This window comes from Salvelinus namaycush, chromosome 8, assembly GCF_016432855.1.
Source record: "Salvelinus namaycush isolate Seneca chromosome 8, SaNama_1.0, whole genome shotgun sequence".
Classification (NCBI taxonomy): Eukaryota; Metazoa; Chordata; class Actinopteri; order Salmoniformes; family Salmonidae; genus Salvelinus; species Salvelinus namaycush.
This window is the reverse complement of record NC_052314.1, coordinates 19,856,888-19,871,421: the sequence shown is the minus strand read 5'-3', so window position 1 is coordinate 19,871,421 and position 14,534 is coordinate 19,856,888. Positions and strand designations below refer to the sequence as shown.

The window sequence follows — 14,534 nt, the reverse complement described above, 5'->3', positions numbered from 1 at the left end:
TTTATAATCACTCTGAGGTATGGTCTCCAAGCAATAAAAAGCAAGCAAGAAGAGTGCTCATTTTACACTGGAAGTTTGATTAGCTGTCACAAACTTTGTTTCCTTTTTTGTTGTTGTCCCACTTCAAATGAATAACAACTGCTTAACTACTTGTACAAGCACTACATAGCACAAATCTTTCATTAGCAAATTCATACTAAATGAAGGGTGATATAAACGGTCTTTAATTCATACTACATGAAGTGTGATTTAAACGGTATCGAATTCATACTACATGAAGGGTGATATAAATGGTATTTAATTCATACTACATGAAGTGTGATTTAAACGGTATCGAATTCATACTACATGAAGGGTGATATAAATGGTATTTAATTCATACTACATGAAGGGTGATATAAATGGTATTTAATTCATACTACATGAAGGGTGATATAAGTGGTATTTAATTCATACTACATGAAGGGTGATATAAATGGTATTTAATTCATACTACATGAAGGGTGATATAAATGGTATTTAATTCATACTACATGAAGGGTGATATAAATGGTATTTAATTCATACTACATGAAGGGTGATATAAATGGTCTTTAATTCATACTACATGAAGTGTGATATAAATGGCATTTAATTCATACTACATGAAGGGTGATATAAATGGTCTTTAATTCATACTACATGAAGTGTGATATAAATGGCATTTAATTCATACTACATGAAGGGTGATTTAAACGGAATCGAATTCATACTACATGAAGGGTGATATAAGTGGTATTTAATTCATACTACATGAAGGGTGATATAAATGGTATTTAATTCATACTACATGAAGGGTGATATAAGTGGTATTTAATTCATACTACATGAAGGGTGATATAAATGGTATTTAATTCATACTACATGAAGGGTGATATAAATGGTATTTAATTCATACTACATGAAGGGTGATATAAATGGTCTTTAATTCATACTAGATTCATAAAAAAAAAAAAAAAAAGTACTTTTATTTAACTAGGCAAGTAAGTTAAGAACAAATTCTTATTTACAATGACGGCCAATTGTGCGCCGCCCAATGGGATTCCCCAATCATGTGAAGGGTGATATAAACAGTCTTTACATCTTGTGCGTGCTAAATTAAGAATAACTATTTTCCACCCTTCATATAAAATGGCATATTCTTATGAATGATTTCTGAAGAATCTATATAGATAGGCCTTAGTGTAAACGGCTTGTGAAAGCTTCAATATGCTGTGTTTCATTTAAAGTGGGACTCTTTTTTTCATGTTCAAGGATGGGTATGAACACTTTTTTTTAAATCTACACAAGTCAGTCAGTGACCTCTATCTTCTCCTGTGATTGTGTAAAGGGATGTAAGATTTGGTGTGATGTAAAAGTGTTGACTACTGAGTGTGACCATAAAGTGCTGGTATAAAGTAAGTCCACAGCTGTAAGAGCAAAGTATCTTATAATGACATGTAATGACATGAGTTAAATGTCATTATATGTATACCAACAAAAAAAAGGGGACATTTCTGTCTTAGAAATGTGCTCTATCCACTTTGTTGTGAGGTTGTAGAGGGTGATGTGGAGATTGTTCAATTGTAACAGGGTGGTCCTGTGTGGTGTCTAAAGAGATCTACAAACTGTTCAATAAAGGATTGTCAATTAATCCAGCATTTCAAATGAGCTGTTTCTACACTGAACAAAAAATATGAACGCAACATGTAAAGTGTTGGTCCCAGGTTTCATGAGCTGAAATAAAAAATCCCAGATATTTTCTGAGGAGTAATTTTCTAAGGACTATTTCTGTCTGTAATAAAGCCTTTTTGTGGGTAAAAACGAATTCTGATTCTGGCTCTCCAGTGGGTGGGCCTATGCCCTCGCAGACCCACCCATGGCTGCACCCCTGCCTGTCCAGTCATGTGGAATCCATAGATTAGGGCCTAATGAATTCATTTAAACTGACTGATTTCCTTATATGAACTGTAACTCAGTAAAATGTTTGAAATTGTTGTATGTTGTGTTTATATTTTTGTTCAGTATATTGTAATGCCGATAACATCGGTCTTGTGGTTTAATTTATGCCCATATGAAGAAAAAAATACTTTCTTTGATTAGTTGGCAGTTGGCACCATATGGAGGAGGCGGGAGGCAAGTTCAGATGCCATGCATTGTGATCTAAAGCTGACGCATAATAATGCCTTTCCTATGTGGACCACGCCCGTTATTATGACGAACTGCTTATTTCGAAATTCGTTTTACCGTTTTATTACATTGTTACCTATTGGTAAAATCATTTGACATCATATTGTTTTGCGTTTGTAATACGGGAATTGAAAAGAGGACAGTTTCTTCGCAGAGTAAGTTCATTTACTTTTCAGACAAAAGTTGAAACACAGTCAACCTACATAAAAAAGTATCTGACGCTGACGGGTTCTTTATATACGTTAATATAGGCAGATGTATTTGATTGATTTAATTGATATAGTATTTCCCTCATAGAATTCTCTCTGAGGTGATGCTCCATTAAAGCCGAGATGTCCTACAGCTATCCCGCCAAAGTCAACGTGCCTCCGGGCTTGAGGACGCTTTTGGAAGGCCTCAGTCGGGCAGTAGTGAAAAGGCGTCCAGATTACATCTCACAGTTTGCTCAGTTGTACTTTGCTGAGCTCTTGCGCTTCAGGACAGGTACATATGTAGTGGAGAATAGCATTCGTTTTTTTTCAACATAGGATGAAATCTGTTGCGAAAACTGAAGTAACATATTTTCTTGCTATGATGTGTACAGAAAATCCAACTCTTGATATCAAAGCCCTCGTGAGAGAATTCAATGCAACTAAAGGTAGGCCTAACTAGATAATAGTACATAATGATAAGGCCATGCCCAGGTACCAAAACATTTACCTGAAAAGTACTGTAATAAAGACATTAATAAATGTGACTATCACAAATCAGGTTTTTTAAGAAATTACAATTTAACACCTGACAAGTCAATCATATTTATTTTAATTTTATAGTGCCTAAGTTACCAAGTCATGGCATTGGAACTGTGATTGCTCCACTGGCAGTTCAGAATGAAAGTGCCACAGCAGTCTCTTCTGGTGGTCCATATGTCCAACCATGTGGAGCTTACCCTCCGGTCGGGATTTTCCCAACCCTTCCCAGTATTCCAGGAGTGGAGGAGCAGGGTGCTGAGCAGCCCTGGATCCACAGCCAGGACATTCTGTACACCGTCTCAACATTGCCTGGTCTATCAGACTCCAATGAAGCTTCAGAAGTAACCTCCCTAGCAAGCCAATACCTCAATGACAATGGCCTTCAGAGCCTTCTGCAGACAGTTATCTCTAACGTCTCCCCTCACCCCATCTCAGCAGAGCAGACCGATGATGTAGTTGTCTTCCGCAGGAAATCCAGCACCGACTGCATGACGGCTGACTGTGACATCAACTCTGCTGCTTCAGACCGGACCCGGCGAACCGAGTCAGCTCTCTTCGAGAGGATCCCACTGAGTGAGATCGATCTCATATCCAATGCTGTTCTGATCAGGACACCTTATGTGCCCTGTGAGTACATGATTGTGGTGCAGTCAGACAACGTCCCGGAGACCATAGTGTTTCAGAGAGACTCATCAGTCAGTAAGAAAATGAGGAATGCTCGAGCAGCAGCTGGTGGTGCTGCCACTGGTGCACCGGGCAACGCCCAGTCTGACTGCACACCCTGTTTGACCCTGCCTACAGCCCCATCACAAATGGTCAAAGATCAGCCAGCCACCAAATTGGTCACGCCCTTAGTGGTGACTGAGGACCCTCAGCTTTTTGGTGGTGGAAATAGGGCTGTCTTAACCCAACTTGGTTGGAATCCACTTTCACCTGGAGACAATTTTTTCTACAAGCACATGGACATAAATACAGCATTACCTGATGCAAATGCCTACAACCCCTACATGAATGAAATGATAGTGGATGAAATGAATGAGGTGAACTTTGGTATTTTACCCAAGGTGTCAGATGAGATGACATGCTTCAATGTTATGGGCCCACCCACCTTCATGCCACCACGTGTTTCAGCAGCAGAAGAAATAAGTGCTTCTAGTTTAGTGTATCCTCCGATTTCAGCTGGACAGGAGGCTAATACACTCTGTTTGGTGCTCCCGACGATTTCCATTGCTCAAGAAAGTGGAGCACTCCCGTTGCTTAGCCCACCATCTATCTCAATGCCACAAGCCATTACAGTCCCCAGTGGGATGTGCCCAGCCATCTCACAACCAGAGGAAATAAAGACCTCCAAGGCAGAGGAAATAGAGGCCGTCCGATCAATGTACCCTCCTATTGTGCCACCCAGTTTACCAAACCCATCTGTACCAGCTCCACAGGAAACAACAGCCACTCTGCTTCATCCCCCATTTTTGGCCCAGGTGGAAACAAGACCCACTTCATTGCCACTCCCCCAGGCCCCAGTTGCCCACATGCATCAGTGCACTGGTCAAAATGCACTAGCATTCCATGTGAATGAGGAGAGCAGAAGAACACCATATATGATTCCATTGGTCTCCCAAAGCATTATGGGAGTGACACAGATGTATGTTCAACCACAACAACCCCAGTTCATTCACAGCTGGTCCAGAGAAGCAGGCAAGTAGAATAGCAGATAGCTGTGAAAGGATAATATAGAATGCTCTTTTTTTATATCATACTGACCCTAATATATCAATTGTAGTTCATCACTTCATGTTGTTATTTATTTTCTTTTAAGTTAAAATTAATATTGTGTGACATTAACCCCCCTAACACATCTCCTCTTATTATCATCCCTGTAGATTCACAAAGGCCATGTGACACAGCGCCTACTGCGGCCATGCCAGAGTTCCAGTATGTTAGACCTGAAGCATGTGGTAGCAGCTGGAGACTCTGCCACCTGGCACGCCCTGAGTTTATGGCCGGGATGCCAACAGCTGTGGCTTGCCCAGGAGGATCTAGGACTGTGATTGGCCATGGGCAAGAGCAAGGCTACCTCCCTGACCAGGCCAACTTGCCAATGCACCAGGACTTTGGGCCCCGGTTCAGCTCCCATCACATACATATGTGTGGTGCCAACTTGTTTCAAACCCTCTGCCCCATGAGTGGTGCCTACATGCCAGTCAAACCCCCAGACCATCGCTGCTGCCAGGCTGCCCCTGATGTGGTCCTTCCACACTATGCACTGATCAACAGCCCAACTCACGGTGTTGCTTCTTATCTTTGCCCTACTCCATCATCCATGCAGCCCCAGGGTTTTGCCTATGATTCTGTCCACATGTATGGTCCCCACAGTGAAACTGTAAATGCAATGTCATCCACCTTCAATGTGAGCGCCCATGCAGTCCACCAGCAAGGGCCAACAGAACACTGCAGAGAGCCCAGTAATATGCCAATGGGTGAAAATCCAAATGAGCAGAATTATTCTGGTATATAAAAACGTTATTTCTCTGTCATTTGTTAGAATGTGTCTTGGAATAAGTGTGACATTTTGTTCAGATTTTCATTTTATCTCTAATTTATTCAGCTCATTCTTGTCTAAATTCCAGGTTAATGACAGCACATCGCCAGGAATGAACAACTTGTTTAATTTGTTCCTGAAAACATACTGAACACCTTCAACATTCCGCAATAAACATAGCTATCTTATGAAATATTCTGAGTTGTGATGTCATGATCTACAGTTGCACCCATTGAACTAGTAGAATTAGAAGAACTAGAATTTAATCACCAGAACTAGAATTAAAATATCTTTTCTGTAGGCCTATTCATATAAATGCAATTTCATGAGGATGGACTAAACATTTTGAAATAAACATCAATGTTCCTGGTAAAATAACTGATCAAATATTAGCTACCTTTACCAAGCTACAATGTTATGAATTATTGTCACCAACTGAAAAAGATTCCCTTGGCAACCCCTTTGGATTTTATTTACTAAAACAAGGGTAATGAAAGCCTAGCTAGATAACTTAGCTAGGTAGTTTGAATTTGTTCACTAAATCTATGATGAGACACAAACAGTAGAACTTAAATATCACTGGGTGAAGGCCATTTTTCATATCTCCCCTTCAGGAATTGGACTCTGGATTTTAGTGGCAGCAGGTGTTTTCACCTCGTAACTGAAACCCAAAATGAGCTGCAAGTGTGACTGCAACGCTGCGTGGGGTGAGCATTATCAGAGAGGAAGAAAAGGGAGAGACCCAACGTGGCGGAAAGTCTCCCTCCAGCAGGTGGCGTTGTTTTGCCCACCAAGCAAGGAGTTTTTGCATGGAGGTCAATGAGTGTTGAATTTGGTAACCCAAAAAATGTATGGCTTATTTGCTACGTGAGGTTTATTTGATCTAATATAAGTTTTGTAATGCTTACGTTCTTACGGGTGTACTGATATAAGTAGGACATGTGACATCCCTGCCACTTTGAGAAAAAAACACTATATCTGAGTTGTTGAGATCGCTATGCATATTAATGTTGTGAGACTAGTAGCATAGCGTCTCTCTCCATTGAATACAGGCGCTTGACGTCAACAACCCTCATCGAATATTCAATAGAGGATTACAATAGTTAGATGTATCCACCAATCCAAAGAATGGATAGGCAGGAGCAAGACAGCCCGCTGTGCTGCTTTGTGGACAATGACTCCCATTGTTAGGGCGGAGAGATGTATCTTGTCAGTATATTCATAATCTTTGGAATCATGCATTGGTTTACATCTGCTTAAAGATGCACTATGCAGACATTTCTCTGCCATTTCCTGGTTGCTAAAGTTCTAATAGTTAGCTTAATTTCAGTTTGTAACGAATGCGCTGAGAGTCGGGAATTAAGTACAGGGAGTGAGTGTTTAATAAATAAACAGAACTTAAACCACAAACAACGCACTGACATGGAACAGAGTCAATAACACCTGAGGAAAGAACCAAGTGGAGTGACAGGTATAGGGAAGGTAATCAAGGAGGTGATGGAGTCCAGGTGATTGTCATGAAGCGCTGGTGCGCGTGACACGTGTGCATAATAGTCAGCAGCCTGGTGACCTAGAGGCCGGAGAGGAAGTATACATGACACAGTAACCTCTCCCAGATGCGCTGCTCCAGCCGCAGGATGCCGACAAAAGAGAGATCCCTGGGATCAGGAGCGGACCGGTCACCTCTGCTGAAGCGCGGGAACCTGACGAGCTGCCTGACGTGCCAGAGCCTGGCAAGCCAGCTGTGGCATGGGAGCCTCCCGAGCACACTGTTGTCTGGAAACATGTAGCAGAGCACTATTACCATCTGTGATTTACAGGAGACGTCAGTTGTCTCGTCTGCCTGTACAGACGCAAAAGGAGTCTCAGACACCTCCTTAGCTATAGCTTCTCTGTACACTTCATACATACAATCCAAAAGTGTGTTTTGGATCGTGCTTGATGTACCTTAAACATTGGTTGGTCGTCATAATGCCTTTGTAGCCTGTAATCTCCTTCACGCATGTTCAACTCACACTGCTTCCTCTTGACTTTCTCCACACTATGATGGGAAATACATGTAGCTAAATAACTTGGCATACTATACACATTTTAGAAAGATAACTCCATCTGAATATGTATAAACAATTACAATTCAAAGGCAATTAGAGATTGAAAGGTGGAGATGAAAGGTTTCACAATAAATCCATTCAGCGATGGAGAGGACGGAGAAGAACTAGAAGAAGAGCTTTTGGAGGCAGCGAGAGAAGGAGACCGTTCTACCCTGTCACATCTGGTGAGCAAAGTTTAGTTTCACACAATATCTGTTACTTTACCTACTTGGAAAGAATAACTTTTCTCTCAGTGTATGATTAAAAACATTTATCCTTCATGGTTTTGTATTTTTACCCAACATGCTCTATTTGTTTTAGCTTAACAGGAAAAAGCCTCCAGACATTGACTGCTGTGACCTCTTGGGTATTACCCTACTGCACTGTTCTGCCTAACGTGGTCAAAAGCTATGTGCCCTGAAACTGCTAAACAATTGTGCTAGCCCCAAATCAAGAACAAGAATGGTAAAGATGGGCTCAGAATCAATGAATGACAGGGTGTGCATGAGACGGGTTGCTTAGAAGCTACATGCTATTTGTTTTAACATCAATGTCCTAGTGTATTGTTCTGTATGATGACTCCTTTTCTCTGACTTGTGCACCAACGACACAGAGATGAAGCAGATCCTGGAAGGCAATTTTCAGTAAGTGGGTTCCCATTGCTTGGAAGGCAGCCATGGTTCGTCCTTTATTTAAAGGGGGAGGTCAAGCTGATCCTAACTGTTATAGGCCTATTTCTATTTTGCCCTGTTTATCATAAGTGTTGGAAAAACTTGTCAATAATCAACTGACTGGCTTTCTTGATGTCTATAGTATTTTCTCAGGTATGCAATCTGGTTTCCGCTCTGGTTATGGATATGTCACTGCAACCTTAAAGGTCCTCAATGATGTCACCATTGTCCTTTATTCTAAGCAATGTTGTGCTGCTATTTTTATTGACTTGGCCAAAGCTTTAGATACGGTAGACCATTCAATTCTTGTGGGCCGGTTAAGGAATATTGGGGTCTTTGAGGGGTCTTTTGCCTGGTTTGCTAACTACCTCTCTCAAAGAGTGCAGTGTATAAAGTCAGAAAATCTGCTGTCTCAGCCACTACCTGTCACCAAGGAAGTACTCCAAGGCTCAATCCTAGGCCCCACACTCTTCTCAATTTACACAAACAACATAGCTCAGTCAGTAGGAAGCTCTCTCATCCATTTATATGCAGATGATACAGTCTTATACTCTGCTGGCCCCTCCCCGGATTTTGTGTTAAATGCTCTACAACAAAGCTTTCTTAGTGTCCAACAAGCTTTCTCTACCCTTAACCTTGTTCTGAACACCTCCAAAACAAAGGCAATGTGGTTTGGTAAGAAGAATTCCCCTCTCCCCACAGGTGTGATTACTACCTCTGAGGGTTTAGAGCTTGAGGTAGTCACCTCATACAAGCACTTGGGAGTATGGCTAGACGGTGCACTGTCCTTCTCTCAGCACATATAAAAGCTGCAGGCTAAAGTTAAATTTAGACTTGGTTTCCTCTATCGTAATCGCTCCTCTTTCACCCCAGCTGCCAAACTAACCCTGATTCAGATGACCATCATACCCATGCTAGATTACTGAGACATCATTTATAGATCAGCAGGTAAGGGTACTCTTGAGCGGCAAGATGTTCTTTACCATTCGGCCATCAGATTTGCCACCAATGTTTCTTATAGGACACATCACTGCACTCTATACTCTGTAAACTGGTCATATCTGTATACCTGTCGCAAGACCCACTGGTTGATGCTTATTTATTAAACCCTTTTAGGCCTCACTCCCCCCAATCTGAGATATCTACTGCAGCCCTCATCCTCCACATACAACACCTGTTCTGCCAGTCACATTCTGTTCAATGTCCCCAAAGCACACACATCCCTGGGTCGCTCGTCTTTTCAGTTCGCTGCAGCTAGCGACTGGAACGAGCTGCAACAAACACTCAAACTGGACAATTTAATCTCAATCTCTTCATTCAAAGACTCAACCATGGACACTCTTGCTGACAGTTGTGGCTGCTTTCCGTGATGTATTGTTGTCGCTACCTTCTGGCCTTTTGCGCTGTTGTCTGTGCCCAATAATGTTTGTACCATGTTTTGTGCTGCTACCATGTTGTGTTGCTACAATGTTGTTGTCATGTTGTGTTGCTACCATGCAGTGTTGTCATGTGTTGCTGCCTTGCTATGTTGTTGTCTTAGGTCTCTCTTTATGTAGTGTTGTGGTGTCTCTCTTGTCGTGATGTGTGTTTTGTTCTATATTTATATGTTGTTTTAAAAAAATAAAATGTTTAATCCCCGCAGGAGGTCTTTTGCCTTTTGGTAGGCCCTCATTGTAAAGAAGAATTTGTTCTTAACTGATTTGCCTAGTTAAATGAAGGTTAAATAAAAATAAAATTAAGGACACCCTAGATCCCCCATACTCAATAGGCCGACTGCAGGCCAGATCCAGACCCAGAATGCGGTCAATACTGTCGCAACAAAAAATCGAATAAATGTTGCATTATATTTTTTGGGGTGGTGGGGCTTAGTCGGGCCTAGAACCCTGGTATCCTATAAACACACATAAGACATGGCAACACATGTAGAAATGCAGAAAAAAAGTCACACTGCTAAATGTTCTCTCCGCCAACGAAAGGGGTGTGAATAGTTTGGGGTCACATGGTTTGCGAGGTGGGGATTCTTTACTACGCCGATAAATGACAATATCCATCCAGACATTTGCCACCTTGGAAATGTGTATGACCGGACATTCTCAAAAACCCTATTGACAAACAGAATTTGAGAAGCCCTGCCCTAGACCCACACTAGATTATTATACCTAGTATGTCTCTCTCTCTCTCTGCCTCCTAAGGTTGGATGCAGCTGCCAATGTCCAAAGACAAGGCCGTAAGCCTCTAACCCAAGCCCACTGTTTGGTAGGCCATGATTTTTCTCTCATCAGATTTAACATTGGGGCAGTATTTACTGGAATATTAGTGTAGAATACGACAAATTCAGTAGAGGCTGCTGGGGAGGACGGCTCATAATAATAGCTGGAGTGGAGTCAATGGAATGGCATCCTACATATCAAAGATGTCGTTTCCGTGTGGTTGATACCACTCCATTGACTCCATTCCAGCCATTATTATGAGCCATCCTCCCCTCAGCAGCCTCTACTGGACAAATTGTGTTTTACTATTTATTTTTCAGATCAAAGTCAGAGACAGCTGCTTTTTCACCCTCAAGTGCATAATTTCAAAGAGTCCCCCGTGAATGACAACAAGAAAAGTGAGATGTGGTTTGTTTTTCTGAATTATTGTTGCATATCAACAATACTGTTTTTCATTGCTTCTGTTTTTTTCTATAGCTGTCATATGTACAAAAGCTAAGGAACATCCTTTTTTGTTAGAACAAAAACATATTGTTTTCTGTTAAAAAAAACACCAACCAGTTGATGAACATAGCCTACATTTGAACAAACCTACAAACACTCTCTTTCTAACACACACACACACACACACACACACACACACACACACACACACACACACACACACACACACACACACACACACACACACACACACACACACACACACACACACACACACACACACACACACACACACACACACAACGCTATTCTCATAACTTCTCATTTGCTTCCTGTCATGAGTCATGTGAGAGCCCAGTTATTAGCCTAAGAGCAGAACATGAAGCAGCACAGTACAGTGCAGTACATCATGCAGCTCAGATGAGTGTGGCTGGACGCTATGGAGGAATACTCTGCCTACAGCACACACTACTGCTCTCGGGTGCAGGGCAGCGAGGAGGACGAGGAAGGAGTCATGAGTGTGGGAGAGCTGACAGAATCACTACAGGTGACATACCAGTCTGCAACTTCTTTACCTTCATCTGGTATCTCTCCTCAACCTTCCCCATCCCCCTGAATGTTCTCCTCAACCTTCCCCATCCCCCTGAATGTTCTCCTCAACCTTCCCCATCCCCCTGAATGTTCTCCTCAACCTTCCCCATCCCCCTGAATGTTCTTCTCAACCTTCCCCATCCCCCTGAATGTTCTTGAATGTTCTCCTTCTGCAATAGAGCTGTGTATTCTCTCTTATTCTTTCACATGTAACAGGGAATTTTAAGATCCTTAAAATTCATGGTTAACTTACACTACCGTTCAAAAGTTTGGGGTCACTTAGAAATGTCCTTGTTTTTGAAAGAAAAGCAATTTATGTTAGCACAGCTGAAAACTGTTGTCCTGATTAAAGAAGCAATAAACTGTCCTTCTTCAGACTAGTTGAGTATCTGGAGCATCAGCATTTGTGGGTTTGATTACAGGCTCAAAATGGCCAGAAACAAAGTACTTTCTTCTGAAACTCGTCAGTCTATTCTTGTTCTGAGAAATTAAGGCTATTCCATGCGAGAAATTGCCAAGAAACTGAAGATCTTGTACAATGCTGTGTACTACTCCCTTCACAGATCAACTCAACTCGTCTGACAGTTTATTGCTTCTTTAATTAGGACAACAGTTGTCAGCTGCGCTAACATAATTGCAAAAGGGTTTTCTAAGGATCAATTAGCCTTTTAAAATGATAAACTTGGATTAGCTAACACAACGTGCCATTGGAACACAGGAGTGATGATTGCTGATAATGGGCCTCTGTACGCCTATGTAGTTATTCCATTAAAAAATCTGCCGTTTCCAGCTACAATAGTCATTTACAACATTAACAATGTCTACACTGTATTTCTGATCAATTTGATGTTATTTTAATGGACTTTTTTTTTTGCTTTTCTTTCAAAAGCAAGGACATTTCAAAGTGACCCCAAACTTTTGAACCGTAGTGTATGTATGGAGGTCATGTTTTCTCCCTCTCCCTCCTCCTCCCTGGCAGTCAGCTGAAGCTTGTCACCAGAAGCTGGAGAAGGAGGTTAGAGCATTCCTCTCCTTGGTGAAGGAAGATGGACTTCCAGAGAGTAAAGCCTTTTCTTTCATAGGAACTCAATTTCCACAGATGTGTAGTACAATACCCTCATTCATAGCATAAATGTTAAATGTAATTGTGCTTTTTAATATATTACACTTACAACAGAAGCTCGTGCCTAAACCCTATTGACCTACACTGAGTGTACAAAACATTAGGAACACCTGCTCTTTCCATGACATAGACTAACCAGGTGAATACAGGTGAAGGCTATGATCCCCTATTGTCACTTGTTAAATCCACTTCAATCAGTGTAGAAGAAGGGGAGGAGACAGGTTAAAGAAGGATGTTTAAGCCTTGAGACAATTGAGACATGGATTGTGTGCCATTCAGAGGGTGAATGGTCAAGACACAATATTTAAGCGCCTTTGAATGGGGAAAGCATTGGAGTCAACATGGGCCAGCATCCCTGTGGAACGCTTTGGACACCTTGTAGAATCCATGCACTGACAAATTGAAGCTGTTCCGAGGGCAAAAAGGGGTGCAACTCAATATTAGGAAAGTGTTCCTAATGTTTTGTACACTCAGTGTATCTCCAGGGGAAGACTAGGATGGTGTGATAGTGGCTTGAATTTAGTCTGAATTCAGACCACAAGGCTTTAGTGGTAAATTTGATGTTACCGTTACAAACACTATTTAACTCTTCTCTCAGAACAAAGCTAAAATATCCCGTGGCCTTGTTTGTCCCCTCAGAGCTACCGCCCATGATGCTGCAGAAGATGAGGGAGGTGTGTGAGCTGTCCAGTGAAACTTGCTCGAATCTCAACCACTGCCTCAGCCTCTTCTCCAGACAGGATGGGGTTTGTCACTTCTCTTCTGTGTCTACTGATGCCTTTTTTCCACAGCAACACTACTGTCTCCAGTGATTATGTTAATGTTGCTCTAGTGTTCGTTTTTGGGAAGTGTGTTTTCATTGCTATGGCTGACACTGATGACTTGTGAAGAGCAGAACCAGCAACCTCTGCAAAATCAAAAGAGTTGCTTTGTGAGACGGTATTAACCACAGAAGGTGTTAACCCATGTTCACAGTTAGCCATTGTTATGCAAATGCAGCCCTGAAAGTCCCAGCGGCTTCGCCTTGGCCCCAAATCAGAGCAGGTCCATCGAGTTCATGGCCCAGTGAGTCGCTAGAGCCGGGCCGTGGCGGTGGAAACACAGAAGCCTGAGGCTTTTTGTAAAAACGCAGGTAAAATCCTCAGTGGAAATTCGCCATAGACTTAGTCTTTACTACCGATACACACAAACACACATACTGAGCAAGGCTGTGCCGTTGGCAGGTAGTTTATTAATGCAGAGGGTTTATGGGAGACAAAGGGGACGGAAAAGGGATGGAGCCGTGAGAAGTGTTTTTTATGGTGATGTTTACAATCAGCTGGGAAATCTCTCCAACACACAAGAATGTAAAGACGAACAAACAGTAACTCATATATTCACAAAGTCACCTGATTAAAGAGGATACACTGAAGAGAAAGACTCAAGTACAGTGCACTCAGAAAGTATTCGGACACCTTGACTTTTTCCACATTTTGTTACGTTACAGCCTTATTCTAAAATGGATTAAACAGTTTTTTCCCTCCTCAGTCGACACACAATACCCCATAATGACGAAGCAAAAAAAAGGGGGACATTTTTGCAAGTGTATTAAAAATAAAAAACGGAAATATTACATCTACATAAGTATTCAGACCCTTTACTCAGTACTTTGTTGAAGGACCTTTGGCAGCGATTACAGCCTTGAGTCTCATTGGGTATGACTCTACAAGCTTGGCACACCTGTATTTGGGGAGTTTCTCCCATTCTTCTCTGCAGATCCCTTCAAGCTCTCTCAGGTTGGACGGGGAGCGTTGCTGCACAGCTATTTTCAGGTCTCTCCAGAGATGTTCGATCAGGTTCAAATCTGGGATCTGGCTGGGCCACTCAAGGACATTCAGAGACTTGTCCCGAAGCCAATCCTGCATTGTCTTGGCTGTGTACTTAGGGT

At 41.9% G+C, this 14,534-nt stretch overlaps 1 protein-coding gene across 1 annotated transcript in view; it reads left to right on the top strand.

Annotated features, from left to right (window-relative positions):
* The first annotated feature begins 2,540 nt into the window (after window positions 1–2,540).
* The window catches only part of LOC120052062 (oxysterol-binding protein-related protein 1-like), a 31,009-nt gene continuing 19,015 nt past the window's right edge, over window positions 2,541–14,534 (top strand). Inside the window, exons 1-7 of the mRNA XM_038998922.1 lie at window positions 2,541–2,691; window positions 3,072–3,821; window positions 4,820–5,346; window positions 7,109–7,211; window positions 11,319–11,440; window positions 12,464–12,545; window positions 13,247–13,353. Of these exons, the coding sequence (XP_038854850.1) occupies window positions 2,541–2,691; window positions 3,072–3,821; window positions 4,820–5,346; window positions 7,109–7,211; window positions 11,319–11,440; window positions 12,464–12,545; window positions 13,247–13,353 (1,842 nt within the window). The remainder of the gene's footprint in view (window positions 2,692–3,071; window positions 3,822–4,819; window positions 5,347–7,108; window positions 7,212–11,318; window positions 11,441–12,463; window positions 12,546–13,246; window positions 13,354–14,534) is intronic.